Below are 20,427 nucleotides of genomic sequence, written 5' to 3' on the forward strand. Positions count from 1 at the left end.
ATTAGTGTTTGAGTTGAGCTGCCAGTCCCTTATGACACAGTAATGAACTAGAGCTACAAATCTGTTGAATGAACAGTTTGAGTTGGATGAGCAATCAGAAATGGAATGGAGCCTATTACATATCTAAAATCAATCCATGAAGATAATTCCAACAGTAGTTATAGTTTTGACTTGCACTACTGCCTGCCTTCATCTAAACCAGCACTTTCAGCCCACTATCTCTCTTTAACGCTTTTCATTCTGTGTCTTGTGCTGTATTTACACTGCTGAAAACAGAGCTCCGTGTTTCACTAAGGTCAATCGCTAATCCCCTGCTATTGGGGAGGTTCTGAAAGTTGAGGTAAATACCATTAGAGCCGTGTCATTGCCGAGTGTTCTAGCAAATGTGTTGGTTTGGCTGCCCAAACCTGCTGTCTAATCATTCCTGAATGAGCAGACCAGGGGTCAGTTTTGCTAATCTAAAAAGAAAAAAAAAAAGTTTGCAAGTGAGTTGAAATATCTTTGGTTCTTTCCCTCTGCAAAAGTCTTTGTGACATGGGGGACTACAAGTGAGTTACTATGCTGTTTGTCAATGAAGAAAGACTGTGTCTGTATATGCGTTTTAAAAAGAATAAAAATTGGGGTTTGCATCTCTGATACATGGGGTCTTCCTTACTATTTGTACATGATACTATATCTTCTACATATACCATATGTGTAAGACATCCACTACAGAAAAAAAGAACTATATTTTTTTAACTTCAAAATAAGCAATGCACAGGCAATTTTAGAAATCTTGGAAAAAAAGTTACGTCAGACAGGTATTGAAATCACTGATAGAACCAAAGTATTTCCTCGTCTCTGTTAGTTCACAGGTAAAAGCAACAGCTCTTTTAATTGTAAATATCCGTACTCGAGACTCTTAGGTTTTTTGCTGGGATGGAAATCTATATATTTTAGAGCCGTGCCTCAAGATTCTGAGCTCTAATCTTATATAAAGAAATTTTAAATGAACATCTACAAAAAAGCATTAGAGAAGAAAATGGATTTTTTTTTAAACAACAAGCAGGCTTCATTAAAAGTTGAAGCTTGAAATAAAGGAACAGAATAGGAGCCCACATGTATTCTTCCAGAGACCCTCAAATGCCCTGTGATCCAACCCAGTAAATGTCAGTCCTTGTTTTATTCTTTCAACTCACTCACGCTTCTTAGACTGAATCTTTTGCAATTAGCATTGCCTGTCCAGGTAAAAGGTCCGTGGTATCTACTCCGCCGCTTGGGCAGTTAGACTGGTGGGTTATAACCACAGGGCCGGTGGTTTATAGTTTTCTCTGTGTGGGAAAGTTACTGCTCAGTGAGCTGAGTTTGAATTTACTTATTCCACTTCTGTTTTCAAATACAGCTGTGAACAAGCTCATTTGAAAGTGAACTTAAAGTACTCAGAGTAGGTTACCTGGCAAATTGATCAGCTATAAATTCTAGCTCCAGTTTGTGAAAAGGGGTTGTTAGTTGGGGTTTTTTTTTTAGAAATAATTTTTTTCTTTTTATTGAAACTCATTAATTGCAATTTATGCAGTGGTTATAGTTTTATTCTGTTAAGTTAACCCGGTCACCGTTGCTACTGTTATTAAGGTACATGAAAAAAGAGGCAATTAAAAAAAAAAAGAAAAGCAGTGGTGCTATAGAGCAAAGGTGAAGTACAGAAGTAAGGCCTACAGTATGTATGACTCAGATTAGCATTTTACCTGGATTCTGTTCTAAATATGATGACAATATGCCTTAAGCATAAATGATGTTGTTGCTTGCTCTTATGAGGTATACGTCCTATAATTGTTTGACCTTTCTGCATATACTGCAACTTTATCGCTGTGTGTCTTTCTCATTGGCACTATGGATATTGGGGGAAAAAACATTCTATTAAATGGAGAAAAAAAGTGGCTTACAGAGTTAATGTAACCCCAGTAAAAAACTAAGAGACCAGAGAGCATGTAGCTCCATCAGAACGCAAAGTGAGTCCTGTGGACCAGCTTGGATGGGAGCTGCCTTGAAAGACTTTTTGGTTTCCTTGTATGAAGACTGGTGGTTTTGCTGTGTCAGAAACCACCTATAATTATTTAATGCTACTAATTTCCTCCAGCTTCTATAAAGACAAAGCTGCCATGTGCTTCTTAAAACACACAGGCTTCTCGTTTAAGATTTCATTTGAAAAATTTCTTTGTCCTAATTCATCTGTAAATAGGGTGTTGTAATACTTGCTTGCGCTCAGCAGAGTAGCTGCCAGTGCTTTCAGGTTCTTTAATGAAAGGCACCCTCATAGCAAATTGATTTATGAATTTTAAGAAACTTCTGGGTGTGTTCTGTGACTGAGTTCATGTTAGTTTTCCAGCCTATTGCCCTTGTAATATGAAGCTTCTATATGTCAGACGGGGATTCCTAACAAACATGTGCTTATTTTAGAGTTAACCTACGGCATCCGATTTTTTTCTTCTCTATCCCCTTTCCTTGTTAGACAGGAATATTCCTGAACTCTTGGGAGTAGGTAGCAATGCCGCTAATGACTTCAAATACCCCAACTAGGCAGGTAACTTTTTACTCCATCACTCATTGCTATTTCTACAAAATCGTAATTTCATTAATAAGGTGAAATCCAGGTCCAGTGATCAAAGGAATACAGTTATACGACCAACTGCCAAAAGTGTACTTTAGGGCTGCCTATTGACACATGCTTAAGTGGCATAGCTAAAATGTTTTTTAATATTTTTAAGCACTGCAGCTACCCCAGATTTCCACTAGATGACACTTTCACCAAAACACTTTAATCACAATTCACATATTTTCTGATTATTTTCTTTATCCCCTGTTGAGTTGTCATTTTGCGTTTCTTTTTCTTGAAAGAATTCCTTGGATGCTTGATTACTGTGACTTCTCTATTGTTCCTGAATATATTAGCGATGCTGAGGAACTGCATCAGTGCTGTTCACAGGTGTTTTTTCTGTGATTGCAACGCCGTGTTCTTCAATCCTTGCCCTTTCTTAGTGGCATAATGGGCAATAGGAAGCTATGAAGATTTCAGAGCCTTAGCAAACGCACCAATTGACTTCATCGATGCTCATCATATATCAGTCTACTGTAATGCAAGTAATATTAAAAAAAAAAAACAAAAACAACACAAAACTCTTGTAAAATGTAAATGTAGTCTGTACTATTACCAGTTACTCCGGAAGTTAAAAAATCCTCTCTAAACTATTACATAGACACTTGTGCAGTAAGGGCCAAAGTCAAGGTCTTTAAAGAAACTTAATAACCTAAATGGCTTAAATTCTCAAAGTGCCTAAATCCTCGTAAATGTGCTATCCCAAAGAATTTTCAGGCCTGCAGCAGGCACATCAGCTTCTTTGCACATTTCAGAGAATGCTGGGTGTACAAGATACTGTAGTAATATAGAGAGGACAAGTTGAGAGAACGATGAGTGAAATGTTTGGGAAAAAGACGGAGACAGAGGGGAAACACACCCCCAGTTGGGACAAAGGGACTATCAACTTTAGCTTGGTGTACCTCCCTGTCAGGCAGGGAGGGGAACTGCTACTATCCACGAGGAGACTCCTTGGATAGAGGGAAGCAACCTGCCATGGAGGTCAGCAGTCAGGACACACCAGTTGTTTAGACAGGCCGTAAGCTGAGAGGCAAAACCTTTCTTTGAACCATATCTCTATTTCCTCATTGTGCTCAGTCTCCCACACCCCTTTCTTTAGGGTGGTGGCCCTGTTGCATGGACTACCTGGGTCATACTCATATGATGCAGGGCTTGGAAGGCAAGAAGGGTAAGAATAGACTGGGTGCACCTAGACAGCTAGTACGCTACGATTTTCTACCTTGTTAAAGATTCTTACTTTAGGCACTTGGGACTTGGGCTTGAGTGAGAGGACCAACCAGTCTGACAGCTGTGAGCTGGCAACAGCAATTGGATGGCTTTGCAAACACTGATAGGCAGGAACTTGGGTATCTGGCAGGCTTTGCTTTGGGGCTGGGTACCTATATAGTGATCCTGCAGAGACAGATAGGCACCAAAGCAGCTTCAAGGATCTAAGCAAGCATACTTACTAAAGTCAGTGACTCATATCCATACAGAAAGTGTTCTGCTCCTGATTCAGGCCTTTATTATTTTAAACTCTTAATTAAGTCTCTTTGAACCCACAGGTGCAGCCACTTACTGATGCTTACTTGTTTTCTTTTATTTGTCATAGGCTTTCATTTACCAAAAATATTTTAGGCAGGTGATTGAACTAGAGGTATTTGAGGGAATTTTAATCTGTTCTTGGAAACTGTGACCACCTTTGGTACTTTTCTGTTCTGTTCTCTGGGCACTAATATGGGCATACTTTTGTATGAAGGTCTCTGATGGGTGACTAGACCACTACCATTCCCATTTTACAGGCTAGTTTAAAGTTTATTATGTGTTTATGGCTGCTGAATTATTTCTTACGGAACAGAATTGTTTTTAATTTTTCATTTTTCAATGAGTTGAAGTTTAATAGTCAAATAACAAGTATTAAGAAAAATAAAGTTTTCAGATATATGAGAAATGAATGACATATTTAGGATTCATATATTTTTTCATGTCTGCCCACTGAATAGCCAAATATTTACAAATTTCAAATATGAACACATTGAATTTTATGTACAATTTCTTATGCATCAGTCATACAACTGTTTTAACCACTCTTTCCAAAACCACTGTTGATGTGCTGATTTTTTTCTTTGCTTTAATTTCTGCGAAGTTATTTCACAATACCTGAGTTGTTAAAGTTATGCTTAGTAAGTTATTTTGCTGTTAGTTAAGCAGTTTGATGTTATGATTTCTTATAGCTCTGTCTAGAATCAAGGCAGTTATGCAAATCACTGAACTTCAGTCATTGTGTTTTTTCTATATCAATGAATGACGTTTTGGTTTTCGGTTTGTTTTTTTTTTTTTTTAGTTTTAGGGGTTTTTTTTTAATCCAAAGTAGAATTACTTGAAGAGGTTCAAAGGCTATCTTATGGACTAAAGCTTGGCATAGAGGCATAAGAAGGATAGGAGGCAACTGTAGCAAATGTTCATTCTGGTTTTGACAGAGGAAATTTTCGTCCGTCTCCCCTGCTTGTAGCCCGATGTCCTCATCACAATGTGCAGAGGAAACACTGTTGTCGTTTTGTCTTCTTTTATTAAGTGTGCCTGGAACCTAAATAAAATAACACATTTTCTTGTCAAAATATTTAAATGTTTTATGTTCACAGAAATTATTAGAAAAACATCTCAAATGGTTCTCATAATTTTGGGGGAAGGGAGGTGGAGTAAGCTAAGAAGCCAAAAAACAGGTTGCGTGCTAGAATGTGAATACACACAGAGTATAAATAAATTTTGTAGTTTTCAGATTAAATTTTACTGTCAACTTCAAAAACATTTAATGCATATCCTCTGGGTTTTTTTTACAATTTAGCTAGAAAAGTTCGTAACTGTTCGTTTTACTCTGACTTCCACTTGGAAGGAGTCCTACGCGGACTTTCTGAAAGCTGGGATTTCTGCTTATATTATACTAAAAATATCCAGTGGTGATCATATTCAGAGAGTCTAAATTCATCTTAAGTCTAGAGTTCTTTATTGTTTTTTCTGTAGGTGATTGAAGATGTCTAGCCAGAAAGGAACAGTAGGTGCTGGGATTTATGAGAACTTTAAATGGCCAAAAATAATGGCTTACACTGAAATGTATTTATCCTGGTCTTAAAATATTTTTGAGACATGGCATGTTGTGGGATATTGAGAGTACTATGCTACAGGTGAGGTACCAAGACGTCTCCCTTCAGCCGCAAGACTCTCCCTAATAATGCTGGAAGTTAAAATGAATCATTTATGAGCATCAGTAGACACATGGGTGGGGCCTCTTTGTAAACTGGTATTTTGTTGATGCAATATGTGTGACAGCCTTTTAGTTCTGAATATAAATGTTACTGAGAGGAAATTAGGTTGGTTTGCAGAGGAGATCAGCCAGACCTTGCAGCACATCTTGCTGAGGAGCAGGTACCTCCACCAGTACTGTACTTCAGATACTAGTACATGTAGAAGAAAAATGGAAGGTGAGTGTCTTGAAACTTTACTATCACTTGACTCAGTACTGAAAGTGGAAATTATTAAATTGTCAGGTGTAAGGACAAAAAAATTGTACATAATGCTGTGTGGAATCAAGTCTAGGGATTACTTTTATGATTTAGATTTTATTTGTGGACTTAGCGAGAAGGAAAAAGAACCAACTTTTGAAAAAAACCTTTCCTTTTATAAAGGAAAAAGAGAGCTATGGTGAAGAATTGATGAAACAACAGCTAATTCTGAGAATAAGAAAGAGATTGGAAAAGAATACATTCTATTTCCAGCATTAACTATGAAGTACTAGTTTTCAGTATTCTCATGCCAGAAGCAATAATTTCACAATGGATACCTGAAGTATTCTCTCTGGAATGAAGGCAAAATGTGTATTGATAGAGAAAAGCCAGTGACTGGTATTGGAGGTCGGGTTTCTACCAGAAAGAGAAAACCAGTAAGAGATGTGAAACTGATAAGCCTTTAGTATTTTCTCTGAGCTGCCTTTGCTTAAGAAGGCAATTGTTAGCTCCTTTGTGATCCAGTTTTGATAATTAACTCTGATAAGCAAACTGTGGGCTGACTTTAGAGAGCTTCCCTGGGAAACATGTAGTATCTCAACTGCCTGATGTTCCGGTTCAGCTGGATTAATGAGTGGATGAAGTGCAGTAGTCTTGGTTTACAAACACCTTCAGAGGATGGGCGAGGATCTATCAGGTTTTTCCAGTGTTCTTGACTGCAGGAATTCGTCATGTGTGCTACAAGCACTTCTAATCCTTTCTGTTCAACCAGAGCACTTTGTGTTATGGTTGACATCTCTCACTAAGATATGAGATTTTCAGTTCAATTCTGTCACTCTTTCTAGTCAGCAGGTATGATGTGTTCATGAGCAATAGTGATGTAATGCATTGCCATATTTTTTGCTTGTTGTTGAGAGTGTGCATGTTTTTTAACATAGATAATGCCCAGGCCTACACTTATCTGCTGATCTTTGCTGAAAAGCTGAATGACCAATTCATTACCAAATTTAGATGGTTAGATGAAAAATGAAATAATGAAATTATTTTGGTTGAAGGAAACAAATCAGAAAAAGCTGCTGCTCTTTTTTTTTTTTTTTTTTTTTTCTCCTTCCCTTACCTACCCTCTCTTCCCAATTCATTTCAGTTATGGTTTACTTCAGGATGTGATCCTGGGAAACTCCACTAGTTTGTATTAAAAGTGTCCCTGTCCCATGGGGTTAGCTATGAGTCTCCTTTGTTTGGTTGTTCTGCAGCCTTAGCAGGACCAAACTTAACCCTTTAGCATTAAAATTATATACAAGACTTCGTAGTTCAGGAAGTCCAGTTTCCAAAACTGCTGGGAATCTGTGGCTCCCATTGTCTTCAATTAGAGTGAAGCACTTCTGAAAATAAAAAGTTGTATGCAAATAAGTAAAACTGTGTGTTGCCACCTATCCTTCTGGCACCAGGGTCATAATTGCCTCTGTGAAATGGCTGATACCCAGGCAGGATGCCTAAGGCGGGGACAGCCAAGATTTTTGTCAAGCTAATCATAGCACTTGGTATAGTTTGTCAGCATTTTTTTTGAATGTCACAATTTGTGAATATTTCCTTCTCCATTAAGTTCCTCAAATATGTCTGCAAACCTTTTATGACTTGGGGAAATGCAGCTGGAGACATTTGCATGCAAATTTAACAGTACTTTCAATCTTGGGGGGATATTTATTAATATCTCTTTTTTCATTATTCATTTGGACTGCTACTTAAGCTTTTAAACACCTACATTTGTTATCATGTCTTTTATTTATTCAATTTACTTTATTATTTTATGACTTGTATAAAACCAACTCTCAACTGATAGCATGTGCAAAACGTTTGCTGTCTAGCTGTGATTGAAAAGTAACTGTCTGTAAGAGCACGTTGTAATGTGGAGAGAATATTACAATGCAAAATCAGTTTTTCAAGAAGAGATACTAATATTGTCCCTCGGCATCAGGTATTTATAAAGCAAGAAGACACTATATAAAAGATGTGAAATCTTATAGCACAGCTTTATAAATCAAAGTGTTATACAAGTTTCCACCTGCAAGCTGGGGAAGTGGTGAACATGTAAGGATACTTTTATGGATGTACATCTCAATCTCAGTGTTGCTGAATTTTGGATGAACTCCTGAATGAATTTTTCAAAACAATTATCTCTGTCTTTCATCACTATCTCCTCTTTCATGTAACTTTGACCTCAGTGAATGATGGGGACTCAATTATCTGTGTTTTCCTTTGTTTTCCTTTCTCCAAACTGCAGTCATTGAGCTGGGAGAAGTCGACCTGAACTGTCCTTCCAACTGCCAAATTCATAATACCCATTTCTTCGGAACTGACAGACAGATAATAAGGAGAGGGCAAGCCTTCAGCTTTTACGCTCGCTTCCAAAATCGGGACTGGGATGACTCTGTGGACGAGGCCATTTTCACCGTGGAGACAGGTAGTCACTCCCAAACTCTGTGTAGTCTTTCCCAGTCCTTTGCTGGTAAATAGTATTTCCCACAGTCTTCAGTGACAAATAGTATCAACTCATTCATCTTCTGTGTGAAGAGACTACCTTCCCCTAACTCAGGCAGTTCTGCTAACGTGTAAAGTTTTCTCACTCTGCTACAGAATTGTCAAGTGAAAAAGAAATCCACCCTTGGGAGCTTTGCATTGTAAATGATGGCTAAGCAAATTACTTGTCTTTTACATGTTCTTTGTTTAGTCTGATTGAAGTTGGTTTTATTTTCCCGAAAAGGCCTCAGATCTTGCGAATCAAATGAGACGAAATGTACCTTCCCAATGGGCAGATGTCTAGATCAAACCTGCTGGAGCGCTTCCTACAAAATTCATCAGCCAAAATGCATCAATATCAGTGTGTTTCCTCCCTCCAATGCCTGTATTGGCCGCTATATTCTCAATATGCAAATCACATCTTGTGGTCACACATATCAGCGATGTCTTGGAGATTTTTATGTCCTTTTTAACCCTTGGTGTGCAGGTAAGAACTCTAGTGATGATCACATAGTTTTAAGAAAAATGCTAGTGATGAGTAAAAATGTTTAACATATTTATTACTTAGCGGGTAAAGTAAGGGATGGAGTCACAGAAATAATGAGAAAACTGGAGGGATTTTGTTTTGTTATACTTTACTTTTTCCTCCATGTTCAAGACTGTGTCAAACCAGTGTTTTGATTTGGTTTCTTAATGGTAATAGGGATGTAGTGTCATTTTTTCCCCACACTTTTACAATGGCTTGACAGGACAAGAAGCACTGGACACAAACTGAAATACAGGAGGTTTTCTCTGACCCTCAGGAAAGATCACTGGCAGAGGTTGCCCAGAGAATTTGTGGAGTCTCCATCCTTGGAGATATTTGAAATCCATCTGGACGTGGTCTCGGGCAATCGGCTCCAGGTGTCCCTGCTTGAACACAGGAATCAGACCAGACGACCTCCAGAAGTTCCTTCTAACCTCAACCATTCTGTGATTCTGTGAATTCTGCAGTATCACCATGAAATAGTATAGTATAAATACAAAAGAAATTCTGTAGATCTGGTTCTGGTAGCAAGCAATTCTGGAGTCTGTAGGACCTCGCCAAAATCTTTACATGGCAAATATTCACATTGTTTATACTTTTGATTTGATGAAAATCAGATACCCAACTCTAAGTGCACAGTGTTTGATTCCTAGAACAGCTTACTATGAAGATAATTGCAAGCTCTGTAATTCAGGTGTACTACAGCAGGGAAAGACTTAATAAAGATAATATCTAGTTGTAAGTAGATATGAATTGATTGTGAATGTTTAAAGAGCCTGAACCCTTGAAGATGTATATAAATCAAAAAGGTAGGAAAAGAAAGGGATCCAGTGAAGCAGAACATAAAGAAGTGTTAGAAATGTACGTATCGCCTGACTGATAGCTCTGCATCTTTTCCAGATGACCCTGTATATATGGACAATCAGGCCCATAGAGAAGAATATGTTCTGAATGAACACGGGATACTGTATGAAGGAGTTCACAAGCATATTACCTCTCGACCATGGCACTTTGGACAGGTACCTTTTGAAGATTTGTTCAGAAGTAGATGTCATCCATATATGGATAAATGAAGTGTTATCCATATTTTTTCAAAAATGCATGCTATGTTATGGAGTGTGAAACGTTTTTAAGACCAGGCCAGAATATGCATGCACAAAACAAAATGTTTGAGAATCTCACTATAATCCAAACAACTGGAAGGAAGTTTTCTGTAGTAAAATTAAGGAAACTACAGAATGTTCTTGGAAAAGGTGAAACAGAATATTGTCCTTCAAAGGAAAATTATTCTATTGGTCAAACATAAGCAAAAATTACATGTTTTTCCCTTTGGTTTTCCTTCAGGCAGATAGACAAAACCATGCAGACCACTAGGAGCTGTGCTTGATGTAAAAAAACAAAACAAAACAAAACAAAACAAAACAAAACAAACAAACAAAAAAACACCAAAACCAAACCAAACAAACTCACAAAAGGGCAGGGGAGGAGAGAGGGAAGCTCCTATACATGAAAAAGACTGTATTATTAACAAGAAAGGTAGTTTATCAATGTGAGAATACTGTGATGTCTTGCCTTTCCTCAGTTTGAAGATGGGATTCTGGATATCTGCTTGAAGATCCTAGACATGGGTGCGAGTTACCATCATGGCTCTGATCGTGACCATTGTTGGCGCAATGATCCTGTGCATGTCAGCATGGTGGTAAATCACATGGTAAGATCTCTAGTGGTGTGTGACCTTTGAGTAGATTGAGTCATACTTCATTATATTATAGAAGGACAAATTGCAGTGTAATCTAACACAATGTGAGCAGCAGGGAAAATCCTTTCTGTACTCAGGTTCACTGAAAAAACTAGCTTGTAACACCAATCTCTGATGACTTTGTGATATGCTTAGGATGTGAAGACATGGTCATGTATTTGAAAAGGTTGGTTTTCCTTTCTCTTTCTAGATAAGCAGCCATACCACTAGCAGTATCATGAAGATTCCAGAAAACAATGATTACTTGAAAGGAACAAAACCATTTTCCTGGAATGGAAGTGTCCCCATTCTTCAGCAGTGGTACAATGGCAGATGTAGGCCGGTCAGATATGGGTACTGTGGGTCTCTTGCTGCAGTAATGTGCACAGGTATGATATTTCAGTTTGCCCTTACCTAGTTACCGACAAAGGAAGAGAGAAAACCAGGATCAAAACCCTCTGACCCTAAAAATTACTGGAAGAATATTACTCATAAGCATTTTACTATAAAAGAAATGGAATATTTTTCCCCTGTTATGGTATGGCATGGCTCCTCACATAGTGTTTATTATCAACCTATTGCTTTCCTATACAGTGTGGAGAGCAAGAAGAAAGGTAGTTCTGTCTTTTTTGTGACCATGCAGCTATCAATACTGCAGCTTTTATTAAAACACAGAGCACATGCAGCATTGTGGAGCCAAAATTTGTCCTTTGTGTGAGGTTTGAAGGATGAGAAAAACCACTAAGTTATGAATAGGAAGAAGACCTCTAGCAATGTCTCCTCCAAAACATAAAAGCAGCAGGCTGCTAACTTCTTTTACCGTGAAGGATGAGATAATAGTGGACTAAACTCCATAGACAACTTTATACCATTTATTTACTGAACCTGCTTCTACTTTGAAGAAAATTAAATTGATATTCCATAGATGAATCTATATGTGCTACATTGTTTAGAAAAAAAAAAAAAATTACAGTCTTTTATTAATGCAGGACCAGGTTCATTATTTCTGAACTTACAACAGATCTGGGTTTGTGTTTTTTTTTTCTTTTTTTTTTTTTTAATTGGAAGAGTAACAAGCCATTACTTTATGCTAGGCTGTTTTCAGACTACTTTTCAACTATTAAAAAAAAGGTTCTGAAGACAGAATCACTGCATTCCAAATATTGCCTCCTATCCATTGTGTTTATATAATTGCAAAGTAGAATATAGAAGAATTATTTATACAATAAATTTGCTTGATTTGCTTGATTAATTGCAATTTGTAATGACTCATGAATGTTTTTTTCCTTACAGTGATGAGGTGTTTGGGAATTCCAAGCCGTGTTGTCACAAACTTCTGTTTTCCATGCTCAATTGAGAATCCCCTTGGTATCAATGAGATTTTTGACTGTACTGGAAAAAACCTGTGTGGTAAAGACAAGCTATGGTAAATAAGAAATAAACAAGCTCTTTTGGTTTTGTCAAAAATTAAATGATAGAAAGACTAGTATAAATTTAGCAGATAAATTTATCTCTTTTGTTAGTGTGGCAAGGCTGTTCAGTTTCCTAATAATGCATTTCAAAAACATGAAATTACTGAAGAGGCAATCTGCTCAATCTGCATTTTCAAAAAAAAAAAGAAAAAAGAGCCCCACTTGTGAGAATTGATGCTACCAGCTTATCTTTCTCAGTTGAAAGAATAAGGCCATCATTTTTAGTAGCTGTAAAATATTAAGTAGATCATGAAGTGTAAGGGAAAATTTATCATAAATTAGTACTATTATCTTCAGTAATAATCACTTGGTTGATAATTATGTTGTGTTCCTGAGGTTCCTTATCATGGATTGCTTCATTCTTGTAAACCTTTCAATTCATGTTCATGTAACTATGACATTATCACTCGTTATAGCAGAATTTTATGTTTTCTCCCTTGGCCTGTATGTTCATAGTTTCACTGCACCAGAATTTTGTTTGTATCCAAGTCTCATTCGTGAGAGCTTTTAATGAATTTTCTGCCCTTTCATGTGTCAAAAGATGAGGTCAAACTGAAATACTAAGGGAATGAAATCTTATTTTAGCATAAAAGACTTAAGGGTTTATTCTTTGTTAAGCCATTAAAAAGAAGACTAAGGCAGTATGTGATTTTCCTTTAAAGAACCAGGAGGAAAATATTAGGAAAATAAGCTACTTAAAAGAACCGTGTTAGCACGTTATCAAGTGAAAAAGAAGGGGGCTATAAGAAGAATGTTTTGCAATCAGGTCTGCGGGGTCCTGGAACAAATTTTCAGTCTGAGTGATATAAAACAAAATAAACAACTGTCCCAAAAAAATCATTAACAGTGTTAAGACATAAAGAGTCTTCAGTTGATTAAAAGGTTCTCTTTGACATGGTTTTCCTCCATCATAAGGCATTGAACTTGATGATCCAAGAGATGTCTTTAATCCTATATTCTTACAGGCAATATCACTGCTGGAACGAATCTTGGATGGCTCGCAGAGACCTAAATCAATGCTGTGGTGATTGGCAATGTCTGGATCCGACACCTTTGGAGACAGGCAGAGGTAGCTGTTTACTATAACTGTAATAGCTTTCCTCAGGTTATGTTGTTGAGTTTCTTTACTACTCAGGTTACAACCTCTTATAACACTTTCGTTTTCTGGCTTAGGTTCAGCTTGCAGTGGTCCTACATGGGTTCGAAGCATCAGAGAAGGGGAACTGGACTTGGACTATGATGGTCATCATATGTTTTCTCGAGTAAATTCGAATTACGTTGGCTGGCTTTCCCAAAACAATGCCAAGAAAACAAAATTTTTCTGCGACGCTTGGCCATGTGGACAGCATCTAATCACCAAGAGTGTTGGCAGTGAGCAATTTGAAGATATCACTGGGGCTTACAAGTATGAACTAGGTATGATGAAAAGTCATTAAATGAGTTAAAGGAAATTTTAAATACTAATCACAAAAAAATATTAATATAGTCTGTCTTGTGGTAACATGAGTAGAACAACCTGAAGTTGTCTTTTTTGAGAAAGAGGACAATGTCTTTCTGTTCAAAGATCTTGAGTCTTAAACTTTTAAACATATTTAGGTGATTCAAACAAAACACACAGTAATTACATGCATTTAGGATAGGATCGGATAGGATATTTCAGTTGAAAGGGACCTACAATGATAATCTAGCCTAACTGCCTGACCACTTCAGGGATGACTAAAAGTTAAAGCATATTGTTAAGGGCATTATCCAAATGCCTCTTTTTAGGGCACTGACAGGCATGGGACATCAACCACCTCTCTAGGAAGCCTGTTCCAGTGTTTGACCACCCTCATGGTAAAGAAATGCTTCCTAATGTCAAGTCTACACCTCTCCTGATGCAGTTTTGTACCATTCCCACACGTCCTATCACTGGATCCTGGGGAGAAGACATCAGCACCTCCCTCTCCACTTGCCCTCCTCAGGAAGCTGTAGGGAGGAATGAGGTTGCCCCTCAGCCTCCTTTTCTCAAACTAGATGAACAGAGTCCTTAGCCACTCCTCACAGGACATGCCTTCCAGCTCTTTTTATACCACTATATGTATGTATATGTTTTGGTCTCACCTGTAGAGTAGTTTAAAATATTAGCAATTTTTTTTTTTTTAACAGAAACAAAAAAGAAAACAATTGGTAGTTTCTTTGTTTGAATGGTGTATTTTGCCTTTTGAGAGACATGGCAGCATTTCATCTTCACCCTAAACCTTATAAAGTGTTATATTTTGAGTTTTGCACAAAGCATACATTTTGAGATTTACATGCCCATTTTTAAATTTAACTAATAAGAGCAAAATAATTTTTTTACTGTTTTTCTGAGGTGTTTGTTTTCTTCTATGCATTCAGAATACCATATTTTGTGTTTCATTATCTGGTGGGTTTGTTCTACACCAAGCCACTACATTAAGTTTCAGGAAGGAGAAGGAAGACATTTAATTATGTTTATTATTTGGGTAGATATGACTTCTTGTGCCTCCAGCAGATTCATTACCATGTATCTTCTTTAACAGGTTCTGTGAAAAACAAAGAAGCCTATTACCGGGCTTACAGAAGAATTCACCCAGGGTACTGCAATGCTTCCAACTGTCATATTGAGAGAGAGTTATCATCTCTGAAAAACCCATTTTTGAGTGACTCTGGTATTAACATGAGGTTAAAGATGGCTAACTGCCCAATGTACGGTGAAGATGTCCAGCTGCACTGGCTGCTTGAAAATTTGCGTAGTGAAAACAAAAACCTGAAGTTTAATTTGTGTGCACAAATAATAACCTACAGTGGTTGCCCAATGGATCAATTTTGGAAAGACAGTGTGAATGTCACACTAGGTCCAAGGGAAGGTAAGAAGGTGAATTTGTCTAATAACCTTTTGTCTATTTTTCTTTTCAGGAGATAGTTTGGTTTTTACGGTTAGTGAAGACGTCCTGATAGTGGTGGGAAGTGAATACAATTTTAAATATTTACAGCTGAATACATTTTAGGATGATCACCCAAAAATCAACACAGTGTCAATATTATATGTATAATGACAAGTAAATTGTAGTCTTTCCTTAATTTCTCAAGGCTTATAGATTCTTATGATCATTTAAAAACTTGTTTCTGCTAAAAGTTCAATTCTGGATTCTACATTCAATACAAAGATAAAGTTGCAGCTGTCTCTCAGGAAAGGAATTTGTTTCCAGAAGATATTAACCCATGTAAAACAGTTCTTTTGAGCACTAAAGTAATTATTTTTAGATACACCATATGCTGGGAAGTGCAAGGGTGTATCAGAACATAAACAACTGTTTTCACAGTTAATATCTTTTTCTGGAAGAAAAACGATCCCTTTAATTAAAACACATCATTATAAGATGACAATTCATGCCTGATATTAACATTCTGTTTCACCAAGCTTTAATTTGCCTACATTTGAATTATTGCTTTAAGAATTACACTGGAATGAAATAATAATAAACCAACATCCTTGTAAATGCACTGATATATTAACTAAAAACTGTGAATCTGGTTGTTGAAGATAGCAATGTATTATCCTAAGCCAGAAAAAATCATGTCTGTTTTCAAAGATGTTGTGATAATATTTAATTAAGCCATAGTAAGTGCAAGTTAAACTGTAGGAGGAAGGAAAGTGGAAATATTAGCCAAAAAATCAGAAAAAATAATGAAAATAAATTTGTTTTACAGTGAAAAAAATTCCACTGTGTATATCATATAGTCAATATGGACCTTATCTCTGTGATCACAACATTATGAAAGTAGTTGCTGTCTCAGACCCAGAGTGTGGAGAAGTTCTGATGGTGAGCAGGGACATTGTGATCAACAGGCCACCTGTTATTGTAAAGGTAAAGAACTTTAATTATTGGCTTTGTCATCTAAGGAACAGACTTAGGGACTCTTATTGGCCCCTTCCTGCTTATAATGCTGATAAATTTGAATTTCTTTTTCTCTCTTCTTTTATTGTATTTTTTATTTTAGCAAGATCAGTGTGATTTTAAATGCGTAACAGTTGACTTGGAGCGATGTATAGAGATCATAGAAACAAACGTGTATGATTAATTCTTTTTTATTTTTTTTTCCCTCACATTTATTTACTTCATTGTTAATTTTGTAAGGGTTACAAAATATAAAATGTTTATTTTCTGACTAGTTACTGAGCCAGCCCAGGCTGAAAGTACCGTGTACTGCAGAGATCTCCTTCTGCAATCCTCTCCAGGAAGATATGAAGAACTGCATAATGACCTTAGAAGGCTGTGGTTTATTCAAAGAGCCAATGACCATTGAGTAAGATCACCAGTTATTTAAATGGGGATAATATTGGGGGTTGACTAAGGTGTGCTAGATCAGAGCAAGTTTTGAGGAAGACAGTAGTTCTGATATTTTTAGTGTTTATGACCTGAACAGGACTTTTTGCTCCTTATTACTTTGAGATTCCATTAAAAGCCTCACTCCTCTTGAAACTGATGGATCGCTTAAAGCTGGCAAGATATGCTGCTGCTTCACGTTTCTCAAGATTTAATTTAAGTGTGCTTTTCAAATTTCTGTCTGAAAGGGAATGCACTCTTTTCTTTACAAGAGATTCTAGCTGGATCCCCCATCCTTTATAATCACATTAAATTTATAATAGAACTCCCTAAATATTCATGAACTGGCATTACATACATGAACAATTAGAAAACGACAGTGAGAAATAGCAATATGCATTCTAAAATCATAACACTTTAATCACAGGAAGCTGGAAACTTCCAGGATGCTATAACAACCTAGGAAACGTAGCTCTTTGTTAATATGCATTGCTGTTCTTCATGACAAGGAGAACTGACAGAAGTATGACTAGTTTTGAGGGGAAGCAATTAGGAATTTTTTGGTGTTGAATAATAAGGAACTCGATTCCACAAAGCTGTGATCCAACAGGAAGCAGAAAATACATCTTTCAGGTGTAGAAGTGTGCTACACTTTTGGAGAATTCAAGAGAGTATCATCAATGAGTTTCCAGTTCCAATTACAGAACTGACTATGGGAGTTTTCCAAATCTTTTATTGGGACAGAAGTTGTTTCCATGCTTTTCACAACACAGAATGTATTTTTTTGGAGGAAGGCACAAATAACAAAGTTGTCATAACAGTTTGCCTCGGAAAACATGTTGTAGCAAATCAAGCCTGATCACGTGCGCTCATTTTGTAGCGCTTCAGGTCTCTGAGCTACCCAGGGTCCTAATTCTTTTCCTTTCCTCTGTCCAGTTTGGGAACACTGGCATCCAACCAACAGGCGCGGACCATTGTGGAGTTCACACCTTACAGACTTGGCAGCCACCGGCTCCTGGCCAACTTCGGATGCCACAAGTTTGCCTACTGCAAGGGATGTGCCAAGGCTGAAGTGTGCTGCCCCGCAGGCCAAAATGGCACCCTGCCCGTCATCCAGAATGGGTCGCTCCCTGTCTGTGAGAATGGATCTCTCCACATGAACGGTTCTGGGCCTGTCCCTGTGGCAGACCCTGCGTTCAACTCCATGTGTGAATATATATGTATCCCAGTGTGCAACCCAAACTGCAGTGCAGGGGGCCAGCCTGTGTACGACTTTGTGTACCTCCCTGCAGGCCATCCCTTATGCAACTCCATCTGCAACCAAGGTTTCAATCCAAGCATCAATCCTGGTTTCGACCTGGGAGGTGATCCTGGCTTCCGTGTCATATGCGAGACCGTGCCTCCTGCTACCTGCGCGCCGATGCCTCCATCCATGTACAGCTCCATGGCTACCCCAACATCCAACCCCGTGTGCGCCCCTATGCCTCACGTGGTGTTTGAGACAGGTCCTGCTCCCTCACACCAGCCTGGAGGCGGAACGGGGCCAATGTCCTACTCTGTCTCTGTGCCCGCGAATAATGCGGTGAGTGCTCTGCTGACCCACTTCATGGCCGGCTCTGGTCCCACTGCAGTGACCCAGGCAGTCCCGACCCATATGTCTGCTCCACCATCCCACCCTGTTTGCACGCCAGTAGCCCACACCATCGGCAGTCCCATGCCGCAACCAGCTCCCCTTTCAGTGCCTGCTGCCTCCATCTCGCACGTCGTATGTGGCTCTGCACCCTCTCCCACTGCCCAGCCTCCCTGTGCCCCAATGGCCACCCTGGCCTCCCAACCCCTGAGTGCCTCGGTAGCCCATGGCGTGTGCTCCACAGGCCCCTGCCCAGCGGCTTCCCCGGTGCCCCGCACTGCCGCCCGTAGTGCCACTCCAGCAGGGCTGCAGATGGGGAGCGCCACGGCCTCCCGCCCCGTGGGACCCCCGGCGGCCCACTCGCTGTGCTCTCCGGCCCCCCGCCCGGTGGGGCCCCCTGCGGCCCACTCGCTGTGCTCCCCCACCTCCGTCTCTCTGGGGGCTGCGGCAGCCCGCCCTGCCAGCTCGCCCGCCGCTTGCCCTGAGGACTCGCCGGCAGCCTGCCTCCCGTGCCCCACGGCCCCACGGCCCCTGGCAGTCGCCACCGCCCGCTCCCTCTGCGCCCCTGCCTCACGCTCGGTCTCCCGGGCCATGGGCACTGCAGGGTCTCGCTCGGTGTGCGGCCCTCAGTGGGGTCCCTCCTGCGACACCACCGCTCGCTCGGACTCCCACTCCACGTGGGGTCCCACCTCCCGCTCGGCATGGAGCCTCGTGGGGCGCTCAGGCTACTCCCCCTTGTCCCGCACCACCTACGGCACGCTCACGTGCCCTCCATACAGCTCCTTGTCCCGCTCCTCCTACAACACCTTGTCCCGCTCTGCCTACACCACCCTACCCCGCTCCACCTCTCCCTCTGCCTATGCCACCCTGCCCCGCTCCGGGTCCCGTCCCTCCGGCAGCGCCCTGCCCCAGGCCGGGTCCCGCACACCCTGGAGCCCCAGCAGGAGCACTCTCACCTACTTCAAACGCAAATACTTGTAATGGAGGGTAACCTGGAGAAAAGCCAAAGCCAGCGATTGGAAGCCCGTGCGCAGACGCTTTAAAACAGGTTAGAAATAGGGTGATGGAGAGCAGCATGCGTAGTCCTGAGTATTTATCCACGCACTTGAGATGTGCTGGAAAGCAGGCTGCTAGCTGACCGCTGAGGGATGCATTTGATGTAAAACTCGTATGTCTCGAGATACAGTACGGTGGAAGTGACAAATGAATGTGCTCCCTGTGGAGCCACAGTGACAATAGTTGCACAGTGCAGGTAATCAGACTTACTTGCTCGGTCAAGCTGTTCTGTAAATGATGCGCTTTCACCCTCTCTTCTCTTTGTTTCTTGCAATGCACATTTCTCAGATCTCCCTGGGCTACAGCAGTTGTAGCAAATCTCTCTCCCTGCACGAAATGTGCTGTCCATGGGACGCTGCAGAGAGGTGGCAGCAGACCTGCCTTACGTCTCACCTAACAGACATTGGGCCCCTGAGCCCTGGTGTCGTGGTGGCTCAGGTCAGTTCTGCATGCACTAATATTTCCTTATGAGGCAATGAAAACTGTGGAGGTCATGGAGTAACTGAAGTGTTACGAATCAACTGAAGAGTTTAAAAGAAAAAAAAAAGCAATTATAATAAATTTAGTATTACTACACTTGATAGATTACAGTTCCAGTATCAGGAATCCAAAGTTCAGATTAGAAAGGCTGCAAAACTCAAAGAACAATTAATACCAATTTATTGCCTTTCGGAACTGAATGTTTTTCATGTAGCATATTCCAAAATTTTTCTCATATATATTGCATGCATTTAGGTTCGTGGGCAAAGCTCTAATTCCAAGGCTGTGCCTTTTTGATTCCATATAGCTAGGATACTTCTGTCACCAGACCTGAACTGGACAAGGAAGTATGACGTTATCCTTTCTTTCCCACACCCAGCCCTCCCGACTGAAAGGTTAAGAAGGTGAATGAAAATGTATTATGTCTTCTTCAGATAATTGGTACCGTTTCAATGCTAACTTCCTCCCAGCGTTTTAGAAATCAAAATAATACGTTGTCATAATGGAACTGTCCCTGAATTTTGGATTTGCTCACAAGAATTTTGGATTTACTGACAACACCTCCC

The 20,427-nt window shown here is 39.6% G+C and overlaps 1 protein-coding gene across 1 annotated transcript; it reads left to right on the top strand.

The window, feature by feature from the left end:
• Window positions 1-6,083: 6,083 nt before the first annotated feature.
• LOC309686503 (protein-glutamine gamma-glutamyltransferase 5-like) lies at window positions 6,084-19,306 on the top strand (the record flags this gene model as incomplete). Its single annotated transcript, XM_082499211.1, has 14 exons — window positions 6,084-6,090; window positions 8,393-8,572; window positions 8,873-9,115; window positions 10,055-10,173; window positions 10,737-10,865; window positions 11,104-11,281; window positions 12,186-12,318; window positions 13,330-13,433; window positions 13,538-13,780; window positions 14,908-15,234; window positions 15,284-15,334; window positions 16,079-16,236; window positions 16,542-16,675; window positions 17,632-19,306. The coding sequence occupies 14 exons, from the start codon at window positions 6,084-6,086 to the stop codon at window positions 19,304-19,306; spliced, it is 3,681 nt and encodes a 1,226-aa protein (XP_082355337.1).
• Window positions 19,307-20,427: the final 1,121 nt, after the last annotated feature.

This window comes from Vanellus vanellus (assembly GCF_965231255.1).
Source record: "Vanellus vanellus genome assembly, chromosome: 2".
NCBI lineage: Eukaryota > Metazoa > Chordata > Aves > Charadriiformes > Charadriidae > Vanellus > Vanellus vanellus.